This window comes from Epinephelus fuscoguttatus, linkage group LG7 (assembly GCF_011397635.1).
Source record: "Epinephelus fuscoguttatus linkage group LG7, E.fuscoguttatus.final_Chr_v1".
Taxonomy (NCBI): Eukaryota; Metazoa; Chordata; class Actinopteri; order Perciformes; family Serranidae; genus Epinephelus; species Epinephelus fuscoguttatus.
Window position 1 is genome coordinate 10,976,431 of NC_064758.1, and position 25,768 is coordinate 11,002,198.

Below are 25,768 nucleotides of genomic sequence, written 5' to 3' on the forward strand. Positions count from 1 at the left end.
CAAATCAATATCAATATAAGTCATGGATGGATACACTCAGTTTTAAGATTTTAAAATGAATTTCTTTTGCCTTTGGAGTTATAGGGAATTTTAGATATTTAGTTCCTAACATGTGAACAGTCCTTTTTAAATAAATTTGTGAAACTGAATATATTTAAGATACAACAGGGTATGAGGTGTAATAAAACAGATTTCTAATTGTTTTGTTTTGTTTTGGGATTTTTACATCATTAAAGTCATAGCTTCTAAGCAAACGTTTTGAGAGATATTGTTATACTTAAATCTCAAGTGTGCCAAAAATATTGTGTCACATAGGACAATGCTGGATTAACTTCAATTGTAATGGTTTGACGGTTTCAGTCAAACAAACAAGCTGTAGCTACTTCGTGTCCAAAGTGTTGGGTCCAAACTCTAGTTTGAGTGTTTTCAATGTACTCTCCTATAAGTCGATAGGAGTGCGCCTCAACAGGCAGACCCTGCTAATCGAGCACCTATCGCGCAGCAGAGGAGCTACAAGATGGCGCAAGCAATATTTGAAGTGCTTGAAGGTAGGCGTAATTTGTCAATAACCACCTAACTGCAGCTGCAGTAACATGTAATTATGTATTTTAAACATCGTCAATATACCAGGATCATATCGGTGTACGTAAAACTCACTGTAAATTGATGTGAATGCGTCAATTTGTGTTATAACAATCAAAACATCCCAAAGAAGGAAGAGTGACCAAACAAACAAACAGATTGATTATTGTTCAGACGTTATGGAGAGCTCACGACTGTAAGTCGGTCTCATCATATTGCAGTCAGGTCATGAAATGATGTCTCCTAATCTTGCTGCACAGATTTTGACATTTCTTCAGCAGCCAGGCCCTGAACACAACACACTGTATCACAGCTACAGTAACATAAGGACTGATATTGCGTCTGTGTTAGAAGTGAATTCACAGCAACCCCATGTTTTGTGTATTTTGATCTCTTAGAGTATTATTATTATTATTATTATTATAATATTTGTGTACATTCTTCCCTAAATATATTATAAGAAAAGGATTGAATTTGCAGGAGAAAACATTTTATAAAGCTGCTAATCCTGATCCTTAAATCATGACTCATTTTTCATTTTACATCTGAAGGTTTAACAGACTGTGATGGCAAAGATCCTCCCTACTGAAATGTATTTTAACAAGACACAGGTTCCTTCCATCTCCAGGGCCTAGCTTATCACCTAGACCCCTCAACGACTTAATACTATGTTCAGATTTTCTGAATGCAGCTCTGCAGCATGTGACTTATTACATGTTTCTCCACCCTCCTCTTCCTCTCTCTCTTCAGGCATGGACAACCAGACAGTGTTGGCAGTCCAGTCTCTGCTGGATGGCCAAGGTGGAGTTCCCGACCCAAACAGCCAGAACGTTTCTGGGACGTCCACGATCCAGTCTATGGGTATGTGCAGCAAATATAGTAAATGACAGCTGAGTGATAACCCAACAAACAGAGGAATACAAATCCTACTGTCAGAACAGTGTCTTTGCTTTATGGAGCCAAGTAAAACCACAAAACAGAAAGACAGGAGTATGAAGCCAGTGACCCTTATTTGAAATGGGCTTGTAAAGGAATACTGTCTTTAAAGCATTATTGACTCAATTAGAAAATATAATGTTGACTAAAACAATGGCCCCACTCACTAAATGTGTGGCATATTGTGTGTGAGATAACACCTTTGCTCTTTTTCCCCCAAAAGGTTTGTGTTCTATGTACTTACATTTGGATTTTTTTTTTTTCCCAGCTCGTCACATGTGGCAGTAGTTTTGGCTGTTATTGAACTGTGACTAAAAGATCTCCCCCTTAGTACTTGTGCACCAGCAGCATTTACTTATAGTCTATCTTCCTGATGTTATGGCACTGCAACTTGTGCTTGTGTCACATATAAAAATGCATGGCTGATTTGCTTCAGAATATTATGACAATGTCGTCATACTTGCCACCTCATTATAGTGGGAGGGTTTGTGTCTCTGTGTGACCCTGGGAACTGTTGAAGGGGGGTATCGGGTCCTGATAGGGTGTCACAACACAAACTGGTCACAGATGAGCGGTAGGATCAGAGGGTGTGGAGATCAAGGACCTCTACCGTCTTTGATGATGCCGTCACACAGGCTTTTTTTCTGCCCATGATAATGACCTGTTTTTTCTATGACTGCAATATACAGCACTCACAGTGCCTCAAACCTCTGTCCTTCCTACAGATGACGAAGATGTGTTCCTGTGTGGGAAGTGTAAGAAACAGTTCAATTCTCTGCCAGCCTTCATGACACACAAGAGGGAGCAGTGCCAGTCCAGCGTCCCCTCCCTGTCCACAGTGTCCTTGGCCTCCACCAATGCCTACACACCGGTTCCCTCAATCAGCTCTGGACCACAAACTCCCGCCAACAGACAGGTAAAGCTAGTGAGGGTGTTTTTATGTGGGTGATTGATAAGGTGGTTGATCAGAAATATTGTTATTGAATTTTTGTAAAAGAGAACAGCATTGAGAGCAGGACTATAGAAACAAAAACCTTAATTTCCTCTTAGACTATGACAAATGTGTCCAGTTGTGATGACAGTCTTTAGCAAAGTAGGTAAGAATGATACATTTTTACACACTCATGCATGCTTACTCTCTTATATTACTCATATGTTTGTGTATTATTCCCCACTTACACATCAGGTATCCACCTACATCACAGTCCCTCCCTCCCCTCTGACACACACTCTGGTCCAAGGCAACGTGCTGGTCAGTGACGATGTTCTGATGTCGGCTATCTCAGCCTTCACCTCCATCGACCAGCCTATGGCCACCATGCAGACGCCTATACAGGTAATACAGCACAACGTTACACACTAAATGCTTTGCCTTCCGTCACTTGTATAAGTCCTAGCCCTATAAAGCGTCATATCTTTGCCAGGCGCTGTTTATCATGCTCTCTTTTTAAAGTCAGTTAAATCACCAAGTGTGAGATGATTCAGAGCAAATTTGGGACTGATGAAAATGTCAATTATGAGTCATTCTGAGCGTACAGTGTCCATAAAACATTTTTTAACGCACTGTTAACCAAACAGCTTCCTTCACTGTATTGCAGAGTAACCTGAGCATGCACACAGCTGGTGTGTCATACCTGCAGCACCATCACCACCACCACCATCATCACCATCATCATCAGCAGCAGCAGCAGCAGCAGCAGCAGCAGTCCTCCCACCCCCTGCCCTCCAGCCAGACACCGGCCCACCCCCTGCCAGCTGGACAGCCCGCCCAGCAGCCGCTCACCTCACAGGTCCCAGCGAGCCACAGCAACTCAGTGGTCCAGGTGTACAGCACGCTGCCCCATATGGCCGGGGGTGGTGGTGCAGAGATCCACACGTTGGGTCTGCAGCCTTTCCATCCTGTACAAGTGAGGGTTACCATCTGAACCATTCAACTCCAGACTTTCTAATGTTGCATGAGGAAAAAAATGTAAAGATTTTGTAGCCGCAGTAGCTAAAGGACCAAATTTAAGAAAACTCCAAGTAAAATGAGCTCAGAAATACTAAATTACACGATCAGATAAGGAGTTTGGTCGTACACACAGAAGACCGACACTGAAAAGCAGTCTGAGACAAAGCACTGAGCTCGTTTGTCTCCCTCAGGTGCCCAGTCAGTGTGTGGAGAGCCAGTCATTCACCACCCCTCCTGTCTACAGCCCTGGGAAGCAGGGCACCAAAACAAAGACCTGCAGCATCACCACCAACCTGACGGAGCTGGGCGACTTCGAAAAGGTCATCATTCCCAAAAGGTCGAGGAGTAGCAAGAAAAGCTCAGATGGAGCCACAGGTATGTGAGGGACATGAACAAAGACCATCACAAGTCTGACCTTTTTAAAATAATAATCCACAGGTGAGATTCTGTTTCACAAACTCTTTATATGTGACTATTTTAGTAACTACAGGAAACATTTCAGTGCCTGCATCACCTTAGAAATCCAGTATGTTGGCACTAATGTTGACAGAGGTGGTTTCAGATACTGTGCACCTCCTTAATGTATTTAACTGCAAACTGCCCCAAACCTGAGTCTTCATTGCCCTTGGAGATTTTAAAGCTTTATTGTCTGATGTTGTTAATGATTCCTGCAACTGTTTCTTATAATTGCCTGTTTATTGTGTCGCTGTGTTGCTCCTGTTTTGTTACTGTTTAGCTGATTGGGTTCATGTAATTGTTTTTGTTCTTTGTTCTCTTGAAAAAGAAAGCCATATCTCAATTAGTTTGCTATATTTTATATGGTTTAAAATACTAAAAGAAAAAAGGAAACTGCGCAGCGTAACATAATAGCCATAGTTTGAAATGTATGATGATGGTTGTAGGATAAAAATTCATTCACTGAATTTCCCTCCTTAGCAGAGCAGCTGAAAGGAAAAGTTCCGAAGCTGAAGTGTAATTTCTGTGACAAAATCTTCTCCAAAAACTTTGATCTTCAGCAGCACATTAGAAGGTGAGATACTGGCTACTATGGCAGACTGTGTTCATCTAAAAATGGACTCAGTGCCCTTCTAGAAATGACTTTCAACTATTTTCTTTCTACAGTCACACTGGAGAGAAACCGTTTCAATGCATCGTCTGCGGCCGAGCTTTTGCCCAAAAGTCCAACGTGAAGAAACACATGCAGACGCACAAGGTTCGAAATAGTTTGTGATAATAATTTTTTTTCAAAACTGTATATTCTTCACACAAAACCATCCTCACAAGTCATCACAGTTTGGTTGATGTCATAAATTCTTACAAACAAATAAAAACAGATTTTAGGCAATGCTAGCCCAAAAATTCAGAATTGGCTGTTTGTTAAGACCTGACCCCCTTAACTACTGTTGCTACATCTGTCACTCTTTTCATTTTTGCCCAGGCACATATGCAGTTTACAGTGATAGTGAAAGATTAACCTTGCAGAATTCATAGAAACAATGAGTCATTGATTTCAGACAGAGGTGCACAAAGGCAGGCTCCTCATTCCTAGCTGGTGACCCTTTATTTTGCCAACTGAAATGATGACTGTCACCAGCAGATTTCATCTGGTGTAGCTAGTTCATCAAATAAGATGATGTTGGGTCCATGAGTCTATGTAAAACATAGTCTGCCACTGACCTGCCGAATGTTTCAAGCGGAATCATGTAACTGAACCATGTGAAAGTGTCTTTGGTATGCACTTGATACAGTTGATATCATGCTATATAAACTGAGGCTAAAGCTGCATGTCCCGGGATAGCATCTAGCAAAAGTTAGCATCCATGTAGAACACATAGAAAGAAAGAAAAAACACTATTCTTGTATTGTAGTGTGGGCCTACTTAGTGCTATAATTATTAATATGATAAGGAAACATAAGATCAGACAAAACCCTGTTTGGATGCTTTGAATGTACAGTTTATTTTACTTTAACTTTTTAAGAGAAAGGTACTCAGGATGAGGATTAACCAGTGTGTTTGGTGAATGCAACACTTTGGATAAGATTGCCAGAGTGTAAATTCCAAATCAGACGACAGAGCAGTGATATGAGTCTAACCTCTGATTTAGTGACATCCAGTACCTCACAGTGGGAGAATACCCCGGAGTGGAAATGCTATTGAGAATGGATTTTTTTCTCTCAGCATAACCTGTAACCCCACAGATCAACATATGCTCCTTTGCTTTGAAAGTAATGCTGAGTTACTTCTGTAGGTAGTAAGCTAGTGAGCCAAACACACTTAAGTTTTTAACTTCCGTTAGAGCACACAGACACACGGTTTAATCCATTCCCAATCTCTATAAACAGATTCTGCATACATATTTAGGCAATGGGCCAAGATTTTTGTATCAGAAGTGCCCTGGTTTCCATTTGTAGTCCCAGTAGTATTGACCAAACACGTTCTAACAGCAGGTAAACAATCTGTGCGGAGAGGTGAAACAGCTTGGCCGAAATGCAATTTTGGAATCCATCGACCACTGTCTCATGATTAGTTAGATTTAGTTTAGCTTTTTTAAGAGTTGATCGTTCATATGCAGATATCTGCTTGTAGAGATAAGCCAAAATGACCACATGGATGATTGAGTCTTGGCTCTGAAATCTGCTGGCTACACCAGATTAGCCTGAAATATTGGCCTGGGCTGGTGTTCCTCAGGGCTCAATGTTGGGACCCAAAGTGAAGTAGAGTCTTATCATCATCAGACAAATAGCAGATAGGTTCCAAGACTGTTCCATTCCTTACACCTTTGCTCTTGTATTTTTGGTTTTGAAATGCTGAAAAGGAGAAACCATGCTCTGACTCTCTGTAAACTCTATGTACTTGTGGAGAAATCCAAAAGTTGACAGACCTGCAGTGTCTACTTTGTTGTTAAGCTATGATTCGACGGTCACTGTTTGGGGAAAGGGTTAAGGTAAGATTGTTAATCAATCACGCTGGTGAAATGTATCTTAAAGCACTTCCTTCGATTTTTACATTTTCTCAAAGGTGTGGCCTATGGGTGTGGCCAGCACAGTGTCCAGGTTACCAATCACAGTCAAGGTGATACCAGTGTCCTCCAATGAGGAGGAAGGGGGTGGGGAGCAGCAGCAGCAAGGTGAACCAGAGGAGGAGGGGTCACAGCAGCAGAACTGTCAAACACAAACTGAAGAAGAGGTAGTTCAAACAGGTAATATCTGTCTATTTTCTGTATTTAGTGAATTGTGGGTTGCTTGTACTTTTGTCCCACACGAATGCTGATCCATTGTAAAAGTAATAACAGCTACTGATCCAGTATCAGATTTACAGCTCTAGCTCTTACAGTGAACACAATGCTTCATTACAGAAGCTCCAGGGGAGTTGGAGGAGAGTGCGGCTGAGGCTCGGGCTGACCAGGAAGGCAGCCATGGTGAAGCCACACAGAACGGGCATCCTCAGGTACAGATGCAGGTGCAGTCCAACCAGGACCAACAGTGCCAAGCTCAGACCAAACAGATAGTTGTAATCGACAGCTCCTACCAGTGCCAGTTCTGTGCCAGCAAGTTTAAGACCTACTTCCAGCTCAAGTCTCATCTGACTCAGCACAAAGGGGAGCAGGTGAGTTCAGAGTCCATGTTTGCTTAGTTTTTGTCTTGTGAGAATCGATTATCTGACAGAGGAGCTCATAGTCTCCCACCAGTAAACTATTGCATGAGACAAGCAGACTTTTTAATTAATTCATATTCGTAATAGAAAGCTGTGGCTACCTAATAACTGTGCTCACCTCCCTCCAGGTTTACAAATGTGTGTTGAAGTCCTGCTCCCAGACCTTCCAGAAGTTGGATCAGTTCCTGGAGCACATCAGGACGCACCAAGAGCAGCTGACCTACCGCTGCCACCTCTGCAGCAAGGTGTTCCCCTCACTGTTTGAACTGGGAGTCCACCAGTACTCCCACTGCTTCTGCCCACAACAGAACACACGCAAGGAAACCACCATATACAGGTCCGCTCAGTCACACATCCTTGTGTTTTGGTTACATATTAATTATAGCAGAACAATAGGAAGAGCACTGGCGTTCCAAAGTCAGCTGAAATGGCCTTAGTGTTTCAACACAAAATATAGGAACAAGGAGTTGGGGCAGGTGAGAGGAAGTCTCCCTCATAGATGAAGCTTCTCAGGAAGAGAAGAAAAGTGGACGTACACTTACATAAAGTATGACTTCTGGAGAATTAAAAGAATGGCAGTGTCTTGTCAGTCCCATGTGCACTGTCCTGCTGCCAGGAATACTCACTAAGGCACCACATGTGTTCTTATCTGCACCAGTTAACCTAACCTGCATATCTTTGGACTGTGGGAGGAAGCCGGAGTACCCAGAGAAAACCCACGCTGACTTGGAGAAAACTCCAACTCCACACAGAAGGGCTCCCCCACCCTGGTTTTGAATTAGGAACCCTCTTGCTGAGAGGCGACAATTCTCACCACTGTACCACCGTGTCAGCCTTGAAAGATTTGAATAGTTTAATTTTCACAGTATCTTTGACCTTCTGTCAAACCTTCTTTCCTCCAGGCTGCAGTTGGTCCTCAACTCATTTAATGTTCTTGCTTGTCTTGACTGGTTTGTTTCTGTTGTTGGAGGTAATTGATTTATACATCATTCTTATCTCGAACGAAAACCCCACTTGTTTTCTTGCCTTTTCAGATGTGTAAAGTGTCAAAGCAGATATTCCACCCAGGAGGCACTGGAACAACATCTACAGACCGCCTCGCACAACTTTCCCTGCCCACACTGTCAAAAGGTGCTCCACACACTGATGTGAACACATCATATGCCTTTGGAATTTGTGAAGCTGTCCTTGTGTTAAGAGCTAGCATGGTCAGCTAATGTTGTCGTGACATTTGGACTCTAAAACTTTAAGTAGTCATTTGTCTCTCATGCTTAATAACTTGGCCTTGAAATCCGCAGTTCACTAGTTCAAGTTTGAGGTGTTCTTCTGTTTTTCATGTCACATTTTAAGACCTTGGTGCAGTGTCTGATCTGTTCTCTTGCTGGCCATCAGGTTTTCCCATGTGAAAGGTACTTCAGACGCCACCTCCCCACTCACGGCGTTGGAGGGAGATTCAAGTGTCAGATCTGCAAGAAAGCCTTCAAGACCGAGCACTACCTCAAACTGCACACGCGTATTCACTCAGGTCTGAGAGAAACTAATGAAGCAGTCTTCTTTTCCCTCTGACATTCTTTTATATGGAGAATTTTAGCCAAGCCACCAGACAATACTGTATTGTGTTCCATAGCTCAATATCAACACATCATTCAAAGGCTGATGTGTTGATATTTTTTGCTGTCTCTTGCTGAGTTTCTTTAGGTAGCACTATTTTTAGTGTCTGTTTAGCCACGGTGTCACTGTCACTGCTCAGGCTAACAGCCCAGTTCTGTTTTTATTTCCATGACACCAGGAACGTTTGCTGCAAGAGAAGGAAGAATCTATTGTTAAAACAAGGAAGTGCTCAATAAAGCTGTAGCAATGCTGGAGTAAACAACTTTATGTTGATGTATCTCTGGCTTAGATGTTAGCATTTGAATATTTAAGGAGACTATACAATTGCAAGAATTTTGCCAGAGCAAACATTTAAGTAACTCTAACATTTAAATTAGAGTTACGTTCACCCCCACCTGTACATCACAGTATCTGTACATGTACAAGTCATGAGTTAAGGTAAAGGTGTGATTGTGATGCTGATTCCATTTTCTAGGTGAAAAGCCATACAAATGCTCCCTCTGTGAGGCGACGTTCAACAGGAAGGACAAAGTGAAGCGACACATGCTCATCCATGAACCCTTCAAGAAATACAAGTGCCCCTTTAGGTGAGGCTCTCCAATGGAAACGCTCTGTTAGCTTTTTGTAAACTCATTCTTTCCTGCTTCACTACTTGATCCATTCTTTTAATCATTCAAGCCTCAACTTGTCTTACTCCTGTCAGTCTTCATTCATTCTCCATTCACTTTTCTCACAAGTTGAGTAGTGTTATGCTATGTATTCTGTTCTTTTCATCAGGACACATGTAGGCTGCACCAAAGAATTCAACAGACCAGACAAACTCAAGGCCCACATCCTCTCACATTCTGGTAAGTGAATATTATCGATAAACATTTTGATTTAAGATTTGACAGAATTGTTTGTATCAATAAAACTTCAGTTTGTAGTTACATTACATGTTTATTTAAGACATGAAGTTAAACTGGGTAAACCCTTAATGTGAATCAAAAACGACAAATGGCATCATTATTAAATTGATTCTTATGAACCCCTCTTTCCTCCAGGTATCAAACCCTACAAGTGTCTATTTTGTCAGAAGGCGTTCAGCCGCAGGGCCCACATGCTCGAGCATCAGCAGTCCCACACAGATAACTACCGCTTCAGATGTTCCACCTGCAACAAGGGATTCACCAGACAGAGCTATTACAGAGATCACAAATGTCCTGCAGCAGGGGACGGGACAGGAACTGAAGGAGGGACTGGGGAGGCAGAGGGAGACGAGATCGTGGGAGAGGTGATGGCAAAGGAGAAGGATGGAGAGGATGACGGGAGGAGGAGCAGGTTCTTGAGAAAAGAAAAAAGGCCAGGGACAGGGGGAGACGACGGAGAAAAGGACGCCAGCTCAAAGGGCAGTCAAGAGCAGGTGGACACGCACGGGGAGGACGAGGAGGACGAGGAAGAAGAGGAGGAGGACGAGGAGGAGGAAGGAGATGGGAGGAGGACTGATGAGGGTTGTCAGGCTGCAATGACTATCACCAGCATTGAAGGGCAGGCGGACAGAGAAGAGGAGGATGATGGGATGGAACATGGTGGCGTGGCACTGGAGCAGATTCAGAGCAATGACCAGAGCTGTTTGCAGCAGCCATGTTTGTAGTTTGAAGCATCACTTCCTGGACATGGACCAAACAAACGAAGCTATTCTTTATTTAAAAAAGTCAGGGAAATTATTTATTTGTTTTAAATTAAAACGTTATTTAAATTATACACACTGCTTTTACTTCTGTTACTGTAAATTAAGTACAGTATGTTTCCTGGTAGATCTATATTGCCAAAATAACCAGTGGAGAATTTACATGTTTTTGTGGACAAATTTTGTGCAAGTTCAGCCACCGTGGTTCAATTAAAATGTCATAATGTCAAACTCAATGGCATCAATCATTCATTTTCGTAACAGCTTATCCTCTTGAGGGTCGCGGGGGGGCTGGAGCCTATCCCAGTTTACACTGGGTGAAAGGTGGGGTACACCCTGGACAGGTCGCCAGACTATCACAGGGCTGACACATAGAGACAGACAACCATTCACACCTATGGGCAATTTAGAGTCACTGATTATCCTAACCTGCATGTCTTTGGACTGTGGGAGGAAGCTGGAGTACCCGGAGAAAACCCACGATGACATGGGAAGAACAGGCAAACCCTACTGTGTTTGATCCAGGAACCTGGTTGCTGTGAGGTGAAACATACCCACTAACAGGAGCCCACATTGGCCAATGCTGTCATTACATCAAAGAGGTTGGGTATGTTGTCGCAAACCAATGGCATGGAAGCTGTAATGCTCTAAAAGTCAGAAATGTACTTGTTCACAGGGCATTTTCTGTTGTTTAAATGTACAGTTAATGCACTAAGACGTTATATTTTTACCTGTTCAGACGAACAAATTTGAGTTCTCAATACAAACATCAAAATAGACATTTAGAGCCCTTCGGTGTTCCATAGACAAACACACACAAAATATGTCTCGTGGAAAATGGGTTGACTAAAACAAAGTTCACCTGAGGACAGTTTATTAAGTAAAGCAGCACATTATGCCCTATAATTAACGGTGTATGTGGTGGTTCAGTATGACTGAAAACAAATTAATACATAAATGAATGCTGAAATAAGTACATGGTTAGGCTATTATCTTTATAAAATATTTTTTTGTCACATGAAGTCATACAAATAGCCTACAATATCAGTGAAATGTAATCCTATAAGTTCCTTAAATACGTGTGTGTGTGTTGTGTCATTTTTACTCATTTAAAAAACAAAGGAATGATTAAGTCAATGCATTAATGTCTGTAATTCATCACAAAATAAATGTTAATCATAGATTAAAAACTTGCAGGGACAGACACACAGATACAGGATGTATTTTCCAGTCACTGATTGTTTCATTCAGCCAGGCACAGACACACACACATTTTTGATTTAATTTATTAAGGTGACAATTTCTATATTACACATCTTTCATGTACATCAGCAATTAAACAGGGAAAAGAAAATATAGTGTTACCATAAACCTCTTATTAAAACCTTTCTTTTACAAAAGAAAATTTGTTATTGACACCATTTACAACTTGTTTTCATGTACAGGAGAGTGACAGTGGTTTAGTTGTACATGGTGGATTCTGGAGAACAAAAAGAAGAAGCGGTGATTCGTGATATTCACACATTTGCTTAACTGCTCTGCTCCTGGGATTTTAACGTGTGATCAACTCAGAACAAGATTAAAATAACACTTTGCATCAAAGGGGGGACAATGTGAGGCAAAGATGTATAGAGGCAACTTCACCAAACCACTTTTCATCATACATTCGTTATATCACACTGACTTTATCTCAGTAGTTGTTTTCCCAGCTGAAGTCACACTTAGCCATCAAAACAGGCCGTGTGAGATCAGCTCAAGTCTTACAGCTTTTCCACACTGGTACAGTTTCTTCAATAGAACATCTCAAACTCCTCTTGATCTGGTTACTTCTCCACAGCAGGGTCAAGAGAGTCCATGTGGTCAATCACCTCTGCTCGCATCAAGTTGCTAAAAAGGATACCTGATGTTGAGGGTGGAAATAAGGCTACCTGAAGGCTGACGACAAACACCATCGCACCACGCATGTGGAAACAAAGAGCCTAGAGTTACTAACGACCAGGACAGGATTCCCCAAATACTGAAGAAAAGAAAGTGGAGGGATATTTTTTAAAAGTGCTTCCGCTTTGTCAGACCAACACCTGAATCCAATGTTCCTCAGTAACTGCACTTGTCTTTTCAGTGTGTACTTAATTCAAAATGACACTCCAAAATGAGCAACCACACTATGAAGTGTTTCATGTTTTCATAGGGATAAATAAGATGAATCATCTTTTATAACTCTGTTACTGATCAGATGTGTGACATCATCCAAACCAAACACGTTTTCATACACACTTAATGTTGGATTCCACACTGGTAAAGCATCTGGAGGTTTCTTCGTGCACACACATCTGTGACCATGAACAGTAATCTGCTAAAATTGTCAGCTCTCAGGTTCCATAAGCAACACTAACATAACAATCTTTACTTGAAATCATAACTTGAACACATCTTCAGAGTTGAAAACATAGCCACATGTATAATTTTAATATGCTGTCTGAAAAACAAAATGACACCAGAGGAATTTAAAGAGTTATGAAGTGAAAATACTTAGAGGTAAAAATGTAAAAGGGAAGACCAAAGTTTTAATACCACACTGCATCTGTTTAACAGCGATTTATAAATTCCTAAGAACATTATTTATTTTCCCCGTTCATTTTGTGATGGGCTTTGGGGCATGAAGAGTTAAAACAAGGTAACAACTCACCTCTAAATGCTACATGTGTATCAGGAGCTACATGCAGTTTCTTTTTGAGTTCTGCAAAGTATATGCATTCAAAATGTCATAAAAGTTTGTTTTTTTTAAACCTAAACTGAAAAAAAAAAAAGATTTGGTTTGACTTGCATTTGGTGTTTTTTCCACTTGTGTTTTGCATTTTATTGTTTTGAATTTTTAGTTTAAGTCAAGTACATCTTGAGTACTGAATACATAAATATCTTAAAATACCGACTTCATTCCCAAATGTATTCTTTCAGGATCTGATCTGCAAAATCAAATGACGATGAATAACTTATAAAATACTCCCAGAATACTCTAATTCAAAATGTCCCACCTCCCACGACAGCGTACAAACTCCAGCCCTATAAAACTAGGGTCAGTTAAACTTCTGTTGAAGTCTTCCACATTTCCCACCACTGTAAATAATGGAGGCTACAACACTTTTCACAATCATGAAGTGATTCACAGATCAAATACTATAGAACCAGGCACACCAAACTGTCTCTCTCTTGTTACTTATATTAGGCATGTTGCCCAAATCTCTTTGGAGCACCAAGATTGTCTGTTATTGAAGCGTTAATTTGGAGCACTCTTCATGAATTCACTATGGCATGGCTATAATCTTATATTGTCACAGGTTACTGTTCATTTTTTTTTTAAAAAGGATCCACTTTAGTCACGAGTAAAGATGAAGCTCAAAGTGTGAGATTTGAGGATATAATCAGGAATGATGATGTGAATGATGCTAAAAGGGGATGCAACAAACAATCTTAGAGCAACAAAGTTTGCTTTTTTGGTGATAGTTAACCCTGTTTTTTAAAAAGCACACCCTCTCAATCGTGCCTTAAAATGTACATTTTGACATTTACCAGATGCTTTAATGCAAAGCATTTCAATAAGATGAAATCAGGTGGTCAAAGACACCTTATGGAGACTGTTTAAGAATATGTGACCCTTCTGGTTATGAGAATTGGACTGTAGCCCCAAAAGCTACTGCAGTCCCATTAACAGACATGACAGTGAGAGTCGACATGAACAGACCTGCCAGTGTGGTCAGCTTCCCCTGGAGGACCGACTTCTCCTTCTTTGGTTGGTTTTTGTTTTTCTCTGGTTCTGTCATTGTTGAGCGGCTGCATCTCCGCCATGACTCCATCCTTGTTTTTGCCTCTTTCCTTTGTCGTCCTCTTCTTGTCCTTCTTCTCACCATCTCCCTCCTCACTGGCACCAAGCAGCGTGAAGATGATTCCAGTTTGAGAGTTCACACCTACAGCAGTGACCAACATCTTACCAGAGCCCTCCATGACATCAACATGGGGTCTTTGTCGACGCTCTTGTTGACATGATCTTGTCAATCTTGAGATCGTTTGCCTGAATCAGGACGCTGTCAGTAGGGAGGTCACCATATTTGACTTGTGGAATGTCCCCGACACCCACAACTCTCTGACACTATGAGCTTGTTCACCTGCCCCCCTTGGACTTCTGCTCCTGCTCTAAGTGGCTCTGGAGGACCCGGAACTGCTTCTCTTCACTCCACTCATTAAGAGATGTAACCAGGACAATGCAGACCACTGAAAGCAGAATGGCAGCGCCTTTGATGCATCCAGTCTCAGCCTCACCCTCCTCCTCTATGCCCCTAGCCGCTGTGCCACAGTTTAGTGGCACAGACCGCCTGTTACCATCAGGCAGTCTGTAGAAAGAAAGGACTAGTGAAATGATTGCTGCCACCTCCACGATGATTAGCGTCACATCCTGCTTCCCACACTAACTGCACAAAGGTTTTTGACTTTTAAGGACGGATCTTGTTCTGTCTAAACTTTTCTTCTGTTAATGTCCTCTGAGTTTCCATCTAAACCTCCGACCGGTGATGTTCTCAGTCTGGCACGCAGTCTGTTAACATCTCCATCGCTCTCCCTGATCTTAGTTACTGCTTCTGCTCCTCTTTGATCCATGAGTGAGCGCAGCTCCTGTAGTAAGCAGCTGCACTCTGTTTCATGGTTGGCCTCGCCACATCAGCCATGTTTGGACCCATGACAAGAATTGTTGGACATGTCTCCTTCCTCTGGCTCTTGACAGAGGCCTCCCAAAAAACACAGACTCAGTGGTCAGCTTGAGGTGCAGATCTGGCCTGACAGGGACTACATGGTCACTAATGGTTAAACTCTCTTTCTTCCTCACCTCTCTAGTGTTCTGTTTTGAGTATGTGTGATTGGGTGTGTCTGTGAGGGTGGCTGGGCTGGGGATTAATTAATTCTCAAGACTCAATATGTTTTTACTCACATATGTTGTATGCAAAAGTGTGTTGAGATGACTTTGTATGAGATGTGCTATATAAATAAAATCTGATTTGATTAAACAGATGTCATGGAGGGTGACTTTCCAGGATCCCATGCATAATGTGCCGCACATTCTGACAGATGAGAGCAGCTTCTGTGTTTGGTTTAAAGGAATACAAAATTTTGCACATACCAATCAAGCATTGAGAGGCCCGCTTCGAGCATGGTGTACACGGTAGTTGCGAATCCCAGTTCTTTTGCAACAACATGCAGGCAACAGTCTCACGCACGCACCCATAGAAGTACCATACAGGTGTGTGCATGCATGCATGAGCAGAAACACATGAAAAAGCCCACTTTGTCTGAAGGGGCTCCCTGATTTGAACACTGGTGGTTTTTAATTCCTTCAGACTCCCGTGCCCACTATTCACACTTCTCCTGGTTTCTCTCATTCCTGTCCGAAGCCCTCTGTCTCCTCGATGGCAAACATCAGCTTCTCCTTCAGTTGCTCGTAGCTCTTGTAGGGTGGCAGGTCCAGTCTGTTAAAGCTGGGAAAGCAAAATTTAAAAAAATAATAAATAAACTGTATTTTAGTGGGACTCCTCTCTGATGTTTAAGACCCATGAAGAACTACATTTTCCTTTACCCAAAAATCCTTGTGCTGTCCGGTCTTTTGTATATGACTGGGATTACGTCTCCACTTATAACAACTAGTCAAGCAAACCAACCAAACTGAAGCGTGAAACACTACAGCTTCCAACAATGACGTGCTACAAACAGCCTTGGTCGGACAGAGGCTTAGTTAACTCACAAGTTAGGTTTGACCCACACTGAGTCAATCTGCTGTGGGTTCTAGTGTAGCTTGCATGAACTCACCATGTGTGACTTCTGGGAAGCCAGTTTTCTTTTCCCACCTTCTCGATACAAAACTTCTGGGGACCATTGCTTCCTATAGAGTGAAAGACAGGTCAGTTGGAGTTAGAATGATCATGGTTAACTTAACACACCATCACCAGAATGAAGACAGTGATCTGAAGAGGAGACCAGAGACGTGATAATGTGGGCCACAACAAAAAAAAAAAGAGATAAACACTGTAAATCACCACTAGTGGTGCGCTGTACTGTTTCTGTGTTGTGTAGAGTAGAGTTATGAATGACTGCATCATCACCAGGGGATAATACCAGTACATTCGAATGAAATACAGACTTCAATAACCCGTGCACAAAACACAGACATGTGGGTTAATTTCTAAATTACTTGAGGTCCCCTGGTAATACTAATCCCATGCGAATAACGCTTTAAATGGTTATATATTGATATTTAATAATTACCCATAAGGTCGGCAAAGCCTCCTACAGGCAGGCGACAGGTACCAGTGACAAACTGCAGCAGTCTCATCCTCTTCTCATTGTCCATTTCCTTAATAAACTGCAGGACAAAGTGGCATGCTGTTTAAAACACTGAAAAGTCTCCAGGAAAATTATACAATTATACATATGTTAATTATGTGCAGTACACAGCAACATAAATAAAGGAATGTGGGTAGGGAAAGATGTGTTAAGGGAATAGGAGGGGAAAAGAAATGGAAAAGGGAAAGGGAATTTATTTATTTTTTTACTACTAATAACAACAGGCATATTAAATGTATAACCAAAAAGGGGAAAATTGGTGATATCCCATGAAAATCAGTGCTAAAAGCAGCAAAGTGTAATGTGCCCACAGATGCACATAAGTTAACTTTTAGCACAGTCCAAAAACATTGCCATATTTTCTTGAATTTGTCAAAGGAATCACAAAGTATGACCTTGAGCTTTTTTTATTTGAAAGTGCTGCCTCACACGATTCTCAGATTTAACTCTTAACTCAGGATTACTGGGTTTACTTCTTGAGCATGTTGTGAACAGGTTCACAAATTATTAACAGCACCTCACTGGTCAGTGCTAGAGACCAGGGTATCAGCTGGAGGTGACTGCTTGGCTAAATGTAGGGAAACTGCTCTCAGATAATCAGTATTTTCAGTCAGAGCAGCAGATAAATGGAAGTCAGTTCCCGCCCATATATACACCAAAGTTTTTAAAACAACACTTAATCATAGCTCATAACAGACCAGTCATGTGATCACTGATCTAAACCTTTGTATGGAACCAACTGTTTTCGAGACAATATAAGCATATGTATCCTTAATGTCTGTGTACATTACATTAAAAAGTTTAAGAGACTGCTGCTGATGTAAACTGACCTGCCAGAACCAGACGATCTGTTTGCTGCTTCTAGCATAGTGTCTGTAGATGGTGTTTCTTTGCCAGTCTGCAAGGTCGATCTCCTGCATACCACACAGCATCACCTGTAGCAGGACACATGTTATTCATATGTAAATAAAAAAGAAACGGTAAAAAAGCTGTTACAGTGAATCCAGCTTATCTTTTACAACCCAATTTACAGCACAGTGTGTGTATTCCAGATGTCAGTCTCTTTTGTGCAACCCATGACACATAAGTTTCCATCAGTCCATCCGTACCTCAAGCTCTTTAGCATCAAAGTACTGCAGGTATTGCTGAGGGAGGACCTCATTAAAGCCTTCAAAGAAAGCCTGGGTCTGCTCTTCCACTCCTCTCGACAGCCTCCACTCTGCTACCAGCCTGGAGACAGAGACACACACACACACACACTGTGGTATTATACTCTGTTTCATTAAACTCAAAAACACTAAAATGACACTAACAGTGAGCTTCACGATGAACTTAATTTTCAGAAAAACTACAGTCTAGCCTAATGAATGTGTGGAAAAAAAGTAACCCCAACCTAACCAATGAATTATTATGTGCTGAATTAAAATAACCAAATCAAAACAGTAATCCACCTGATGTACTCCTCCTTGTTCTCCTCAGTGACTTGGATGTCTCCTCCTCCTGGTTTCAGTTCATGGGTGGAGATTTCACCCAGGATCTCTTTGTCAACAGAGAAGAACATCTCCAGCCCACACTCCTCGATGTCGTTATCCCTAAAGAGCAGCACGGACAGTTACAGCACAACTGTATGGCATCTATTCCAACGACATCTTTCACAAAAAATGGGTGTTTGACAGACTCACAGCATGTTAATCAAAAATTAACAAGTTACGAGAAGTTGCAGTATAATCAAAGGTTCATTTATCCAGATCAGTACGTCCTGAACACATTTTCTCTAAAATCTTATTATCCAAAACTGAACTGAACTGAAAGTAAAAATTAGTCCAACACTGAGGGTTTTTGGTGAAAATGCGTGTGTTAGGAAGTACTGAGCACATACTGGATAAATGAGACTCTGATAGCTTGTGATGTTAGCAAAAGGTGGTTTCTATTTCAGGCGAGTCTCCGCTGCTGAAATTCCATAATCTTCCTCTTAACTTTACCAGCAATGAAGGTAAGTTCTATTGTCCGAAACCTTTCACAGACTTGACACAGACACAAGCTCGAAGGCTAAAGACTTAACCTGGATTAACCATTGATTTTGTGACTAATGTACATCTTCTGGCCATTGTGAGACATCACGAAAGTGCATCATCCACAAACACTATACATTTCGTAGTGCAATCCTGTGTTGTACAATGACAATAAATGAACCTTGAATAAGAAGGATCTATATTGTTTATCTTGCTCTAACACTACCACCTCTCTCACGCTGGTGTCCACATGGCTCTGTGTACTCACTTGATCCACATGAGGGAGTTGTAGAACTCCGGGTCTATAGACTCAAGGTCTTTGAGGGCCAATGGCTTGTTCAGGATGCGCTTGTAAAATGGCAGTGAGAAACCAGTGTCGATGAACTTGCCGTGGAAAAGAGCCTGAGGGACAGAAACACACAAACCACTTACTTGTTGTACTTTGTTCTGTGCTAAATTCTAAAACTACTGAGACAATGATCTTTCTTGCCATACTGATTAATATAAACAACTAAAACAAACAACTTGCCATGGCAATGAAGCGTCCTATGAACTTGAAATACTTGAGGTGGTCAGGGTTGATGTAGGAGGCGGGGTTGATCTGGAGACAGTAGTTATCTTTCCCGGCATATTCAAACAGGCAGTACATGGGGTTCAACACTTCATGTGACAACAGGAAGAACCACTCCCTGTAAGAGAGAAGACCACACATATGAGAAAAGGACAGTACCACATACATTGCCAACTAATCAGCAGTTTGCTAACATATTAAACAGCAGGGAGCATTTTATTGAGTGTAAATTTAAATAAAAGAGGTGAAATTATCCAAGAAATGCTGTTAATGTATCAGGAAAATTGCCAAAATCAACTAATACAACTACAGCCTAGATCAGCCTCGTAGGAACCAAAAGTAGGAACAAATTTCAAAAAAATCATGCTACAAAATTTGAGAAAAATCCTCCCCTTAAAAAATACTTAAATAAGACGTCTGCAATAAAGGTTGTGGTGAAGTAAAATGTTAAGTAAATATAATATACAAGTAAATATAAATATATGCCAATTCATTTAGTAGCAAAAACTCAAAAATTACTGGTAAGAAAAAATGAAAAAAAAAAAAAAATCCAAATAAATAGATAGAAGCAGGCCAAAGCAACTGCTACAAACATACAGTTTATGAGACACAGTAACACATTTTGCTCAACAAGTGTGATCACATATTTGGAAGAATTTATGCTGAGCAATGTTCTTACTTACCTGGCAACACCTCCGTAATCAAGGCCTTCTTCTCCAGGAAAGATGATCCATAGTCTCCTTCGCAGATCTTGAGCGTTAAAGCTCATTATCTAAAATACAGACAATGTAGTGACAGATTAGTGATGTAGTCACTGTTAAAGCTACAGTTGGTAACTTTTATGAGTATAACTTTTGTCGTATTTGCTGAAACTGTCACTATATTCTAAAAGAAGTTCATGAGACAGTCTGTGAAAGAATCCAAGTCCCCCCTCCTCTCCGTACTCCCTCTAACCTCAGTGTATTCAAATCGACCATGGCGCATCAAAAACAACCAATCAGAGCCGAGACGTTGCTAATGCAGCTGTCAATCATGTCAGTCACCCACAGTGAACTGTGGTCAAACTGTCAAACAAGGAGGCACTGTTACTGTTACAACATTACCTGTTATTGGCATGCCTATCTCTCGCCTCTAATGATTTCAGAAATATACTTAGTGTACTGTTTACCTGTAAAATAAGAAAGTTGGTCTGGCTGGTGGGTGGTGCTTGGTTGATTGTTTCCAACATGCCGGCCGGGTCACCACCTTTCTCATTTTACAGCTTAACAGTACACTAAAATGTGTTTCCGAAAACATCCGAGGTGAGAAATAGGTGATGCAGTAACAGGATCTTGATTCATATTTGATCAGCGCAGCCTAGTTTGACAGTGTGACCACAATTCACTGAGAATTTACCAAAATAAATAAAATAAGGTTGCATTAACTACAATTAAAACATGGATGTACTTCATAAAATGTAACACTCATGACAACATCACTTTAGTTAGAGGGAGAGAAGGTGAGGCACATTTTCTAAATACCAAATAAGGGAACAGTCTGAACATTAAAGCGAATCTTCCGGAAGTTCAGTGAGCTCTGTGTGACTGCGTGGGTCTCTTTACCTGCTGGAAGGAGTCCTCAAACAGAGTTTTTCTGGTTACAGTGATCTTGATGTGTTGAGGCATTGACAGTTGCTGGAGAAAAGGGAAAATGTCAAAAGCATTTAGCGGTCAAATTTGCTTTTAGCTGTGACAGCACATATTATCTCACAGTGTATAGGCGCCATAGTGGGACTGGATTTTGCAGAGCTCAAAATGGCTCCTTCTAAACAGGGCATAAAATGAAGCAGTCTACTGATGCTTATGGTACTTTTCCTAAATCATACAGCAGGGAAAGAAACATGTGCACAAGGAGACCTTTACTTAAGTATAGCCCCTTTCACACATGCACTGCAAACCTGAAATTATCTAGACATCACCAGGAGAAGCTGCATGTGGGAACACAGATGTCTGAATCAGTTGGAACGGCAAAAGACTTTGTTGTTTATGAACCAATTACGAACTGGCTACAGGACTGTGGTTTGTATCATGTCCTGCCTCCTGCACACTCTACCCAGGCACCACTCCTTGCATAAACCAAATAACGTACTGAGAACGCTTCAGACATAGACAATCTCCTGCTGTGTGCTGCATGTGTGAGGGAAACTCAGGACAATGTCCAGACCTGATTCTCTGGACGCTGTCCAAAGTTTATATGAGAAAACAGGTTATAACTTATCAGTAATCCTGCCAAACTGTTAACTGTTCACGACTCTTACCTGGCACCAGAATCTGAAGTACTGTACTTTGGCTTTGAAGTCTCGAACGTAGGTGATCTGAGGTCCGTTTTCACTGGAAAGCAAAAGAAGCACAGAGATTTAATATGTTTTCATACCTTAAAACATATTAAATGTTGTTTTTACTTGTTTTTATCCCACATCTAAATACATTATATTATTATTATAGTACACATATGTTAAGGTAACTTGGCCAGTATGTTACCACCCCTGTCAGCTCATAGTGTCACAGTCTTACTCTCATTCACCAAACTGGTTTTTCCACCACTGGAACCAAAGCAAAGTCATTACTCTCAACTCATGTTATGCTCACAAGTTATTATCATGACTCAGCTGAGGAGTTCCATCTGTGAGAATGACAAAATGAAAGCAAAGAGACTAGGTGACCCATTAGTCATATCAGGAAAATGCGTCACAAGTTCTAAAAATAAAGAGGGATTTCAGAGGCGGGGATGTATTTAGCTAAAGCTCTGCATAATCAGAACTACCTGGTAGAACGAAGCTACCTGCTGCTGTACCAATAATATAAGTGTCAAATACATGTTAATACAAGCAAAATACTTATTAAAGTAAATATTAAGTCTCATCTCCAGCTGTAAGAGTTCATTTTAAGTTAATTCATAACATTATGGCAGAAGCACTGTTGTTTTCTCTGGTTGGAAGCACACATCAGACTAAAGCCAGAATGTTACTGCCAGTCAGTCTCGTGTATCCAAGGTGTAACAGTTACAGAGGAGCTACTAGTATACATGTTTTACTATTTTTCCTACCCTCAAAAAAACAAAACAAAAAAAACAAAACAAAACAGGAAATTCCATCCTAATCCATTAAATAAATTTGATCATCCCAGTTCCTCAGTGACACTGTTGTGATTTAGCTTTTTATTTATTCATGTACTCACTTCCTCTGAACCGTCTTCATCTGTTCAACCTGTTAGTGATTTCCTAATTCCTCAGAATGTCTTTTGAAAACAGGAAACATGAATATAAAAACATTATGGTGCTATTAGAAGTCCTTTGTTACACCAATTTGATGCCTCGAGGCCTTAATGTAGAGCCAAACAATATAAAAATATTCTACTTCTTCTTCATCAGTAGTTAAGTATCTGCTCTAGTTATCTAGAAAGTGGGATTTTTTTTAAATACTTGATGGTTATTGACTTATTCAACAAAGTTCACAGATAACTTGATGCCTCTTCAAGCCACAAAGTAACACTGCTGTGTGTGTCTCGAGACTTTGTAGGAAGTAGAAAACCAAGTGGTAAACAACATACAGCGAGGATTTTCCAGTGCGAGGGTCGATGTAGGTGGTCGTTCTCCTGTTGTGGTCTACGAAGTAGGGAATACCATCTACAGTGAACCTCATCTCCCAGCCCTCTGGAAGTGGCTTCTCATTCAGCAACCTGACAAAATTAGATAAGATCAACATTTACTGACATCTCACATCAGAAGAACCAAACAAAGACACAGCAAATGAAAGTATGTCATATCCAAGTGTAGTGCTAAATGCACTGAACTGTAATTTCCATCTGATGTGCAGGTTATCTGAAGGGACAGCAGAGGAATATGCAAACTAACCCCTGTGTTCGAGGGTCCTCCCACTGTGTTGACCGCGTAGGGTGATGTACAAAATAAACTCTGCCATTTGTGTCTGTTCTTTTTTCTGAAAAGGCATAGTTACAAAACAACAACAACAAAAGCTTAACAGTTAGTTGACTGTTCAACCTGTATACACTCACAAAAAAAAGGCAATTTAGGTGCTCACTTGTCAAATATAAATAAGTCGAAAAGTCATAAAGCTCTTACCCCATCCATGTGGCAGAGGCCCGAGAGGATCGAACTCCTTATTTTGAGTGGCTGTGACCTGGTCTTGTAGCTACACATCAGAGAATCACAATCACTCATATGAATCAAAAAGCACCTAAAGGACAGCTACAGTGTTTTGTGATTTGAAGCACAAACAAACAAACTGCAGTGACTTCAGTTATAGGACATATCATGAGGGAGAAGTCAGATATAAAGAAAAATATCAGCTTGAACTAAAGTAACAACTTTAAGCCAGTTGGCTGTTCAATGTAATAAGTAAAAACTCATTCTCAGCAAAAACAACTAAATCTCATAAACTCATGGAGATGACACACATCTGTGTCATCATAGGACAACTGGAGGGCTGGTTTCAATAAAAGTCACCACATTCCAACTTATTACCACCGACATTACCACACAGTGTCACATTACAAAGAGGATGTCTCACCCCAAATATGAACCTCTGGTTGAACTGCTGCATGGCGCCCTGTAGCTGGTTCCGCTGGTGCTGCCACTGCTCGTAGTTACGCACCGTCTCCACTGTGGGGCGCTGCCACGTGGTGGTTCGTGTGATGTGATCGACAAAGTAGACCCTCCCCATCTGGTCGACGCGACGCTCCCAACTAAAGACAAATAAAATAAGGGAAGACGGGGGAGAAAGGAAAGAGTGATTATTGGTAGACAGGCTAAAAAATCTCAAAGTCATCATGCAATCTGTACATCAACTGATCAAATATAATACTGTTACTGGAGTTTAAAAATCTACATTCTGTATAGAGCTTAATAAAATATTAGACAACCAACCATGCCAATAAAGTCTTAGAAATAGGCAGTAAAAATGAGCTAACTTGTGAAGGAAGACAGGAAGGGTGACTCAACATTACGCAACTAGGTCAAATGGGAGGGTTGGAAAAGGTATTGATAAGTAAACGTGACACTGTTTCACAATAACGTAAATTAGGAATCTAGCAGATGAAAAGGGCACAGGATCAGGGCTCAGAAAATTACAGGAGACAGTCCAGCCAAGAATGACCATCACTCCTGTGTGGACTGACTTAACAAGACAAAGAGCAACAAAAACTTTGACAAACTGCCTACGAAATGACTTTATGTCTGCAATTAGTTTCTCACCAAATACACTGCGGATATCCTTGACAAAAGTATAGAATCTCCAATCTCAAAAAAACACTTGGCAATTACAATATTTTTCTATTTTGAAACCTACATTGTTTACATCCACGTTCACCCGCTCAATGCTTTACTGGTACATTGCCACATTTCTTGGCACCAACTGCAGCATGAACCCTTTACCCTCATACATATGTGTGTCCTTGTGCTCATGCAAGTAGAGGACAAGATATAAACAAAACTCCACACGTAGTAACTGATCAAATGCAGGCCTGTCTTGTTGCCAGCATCTTGACCAATTCATTCTGAATTCTGATGATTCTGTACAAGTGTTTAACAAAGCCTCGATGATTTGTGTGAGAAAATATCCAAGTTGGTGGAACAGCAGCAACTGCAATTAACAATACATCTAGATTACATAGTCAGAATCTTAAAACAGGGCATGAGCCAGTGTGTAGTAACCACATCTTATAAGATGGAGAAACCCTCTTATTTGATCTAAAAATAGATCCTATCCTATGAATAGAAGCCAATGAACTTAAAACTTCAAACAAAAGTACTTTCTGAGTCTAAGAAAAGACAGATCAAAAGAGAAGAACTGTTTACCCAGGGGGCAGTGGTTCAGGGCGTTCCCACGTTGTTCTCTTTTCCACATGATCGACAAAATACAACCTGCCGTTCTGATCCACCCTCTGCTCCCATCTAGATAAAACAACAGCAATAAAATGAAGGATATTAGGTAATGCTGCACGGCTCCAGTCATCCTATTACAACAGCAGCAAATAGGCAGTGAAGGTCATGATGTCGTCACAATGACAGCACTAAAACAGCCTGAAAGAGATACTTAGGGAATTAGAGTGTAAATGAAACCAAAGAGAGACAACAGGGAAAACACTGTGATGATAATGGAGTGAGTTAGTGACAGCTACAGTAATGATCGATGCTCAGACACACCCGTGTTGTGTTTTACAGACAAAAGGTAACATGTCATCCTTTACTTTTCATAATGATACACCATCAGTCTAAAACATTTCTCTGTCTTCACATTTGTCACTTTTGCCTGTTGCCATAGTTAATGAGGGTTTTTCTTCAATATCTCATTATGGATTTCAGTGAAGACTTGATGTGATATCTAAACCAAACCAACTAGTAA

General features: G+C 41.0%; 2 protein-coding genes and 1 pseudogene across 4 annotated transcripts in view; 1 reads left to right on the plus strand and 2 right to left on the minus strand.

The window, feature by feature from the left end:
• Positions 1-484: 484 nt before the first annotated feature.
• Positions 485-11,529, plus strand: znf341 (zinc finger protein 341). Of its 2 annotated transcripts, none has more exons than XM_049580275.1 (16): positions 485-548; positions 1,333-1,443; positions 2,244-2,434; positions 2,705-2,854; positions 3,117-3,425; positions 3,661-3,844; positions 4,406-4,499; positions 4,592-4,682; positions 6,489-6,669; positions 6,826-7,076; positions 7,253-7,461; positions 8,159-8,255; positions 8,517-8,649; positions 9,211-9,322; positions 9,513-9,583; positions 9,779-11,529. In XM_049580275.1, the coding sequence occupies exons 1-16, from the start codon at positions 518-520 to the stop codon at positions 10,366-10,368; spliced, it is 2,805 nt and encodes a 934-aa protein (XP_049436232.1). In that variant the 5' UTR covers positions 485-517; the 3' UTR covers positions 10,369-11,529. The 2 variants fall into 2 exon arrangements, with proteins under 2 accessions (XP_049436232.1, XP_049436231.1); XM_049580274.1 differs by having other exon boundaries at positions 508-548; positions 4,409-4,499.
• A 145-nt stretch (positions 11,530-11,674) lies between these two features.
• LOC125891211 (plasma membrane calcium-transporting ATPase 4-like) lies at positions 11,675-15,051 on the minus strand (annotated as a pseudogene).
• itchb (itchy E3 ubiquitin protein ligase b) overlaps positions 11,675-25,768 on the minus strand; it is a 28,292-nt gene continuing 14,198 nt past the window's right edge. For both annotated transcript variants that reach the window (XM_049580277.1, XM_049580276.1), the window contains exons 9-24: positions 25,222-25,317; positions 23,936-24,110; positions 23,488-23,557; positions 23,260-23,344; positions 22,956-23,084; positions 21,665-21,737; positions 20,970-21,041; positions 20,052-20,140; positions 19,327-19,486; positions 19,066-19,199; positions 18,237-18,377; positions 17,895-18,015; positions 17,616-17,720; positions 16,708-16,804; positions 16,252-16,324; positions 11,675-15,923 (exon numbers count right to left, since the gene is read on the minus strand). In XM_049580277.1, coding sequence (XP_049436234.1) covers positions 15,824-15,923; positions 16,252-16,324; positions 16,708-16,804; positions 17,616-17,720; positions 17,895-18,015; positions 18,237-18,377; positions 19,066-19,199; positions 19,327-19,486; positions 20,052-20,140; positions 20,970-21,041; positions 21,665-21,737; positions 22,956-23,084; positions 23,260-23,344; positions 23,488-23,557; positions 23,936-24,110; positions 25,222-25,317 — 1,720 coding nt within the window. In that variant the 3' untranslated portion in view covers positions 11,675-15,823. The remainder of the gene's footprint in view (positions 15,924-16,251; positions 16,325-16,707; positions 16,805-17,615; positions 17,721-17,894; positions 18,016-18,236; positions 18,378-19,065; positions 19,200-19,326; positions 19,487-20,051; positions 20,141-20,969; positions 21,042-21,664; positions 21,738-22,955; positions 23,085-23,259; positions 23,345-23,487; positions 23,558-23,935; positions 24,111-25,221; positions 25,318-25,768) is intronic.

Excerpts from the sequence above, each read along its gene's own strand:
- znf341 (XM_049580275.1), top strand. The coding sequence starts at position 518 with ATGGCGCAAGCAATATTTGAAGTGCTTGAAG. Across the intron at positions 8,650-9,210 it reads GCACACGCGTATTCACTCAG|GTGAAAAGCCATACAAATGC; the intron begins GTCTGAGAGAAA and ends TCCATTTTCTAG. Across the intron at positions 9,584-9,778 it reads CCACATCCTCTCACATTCTG|GTATCAAACCCTACAAGTGT; the intron begins GTAAGTGAATAT and ends TCTTTCCTCCAG.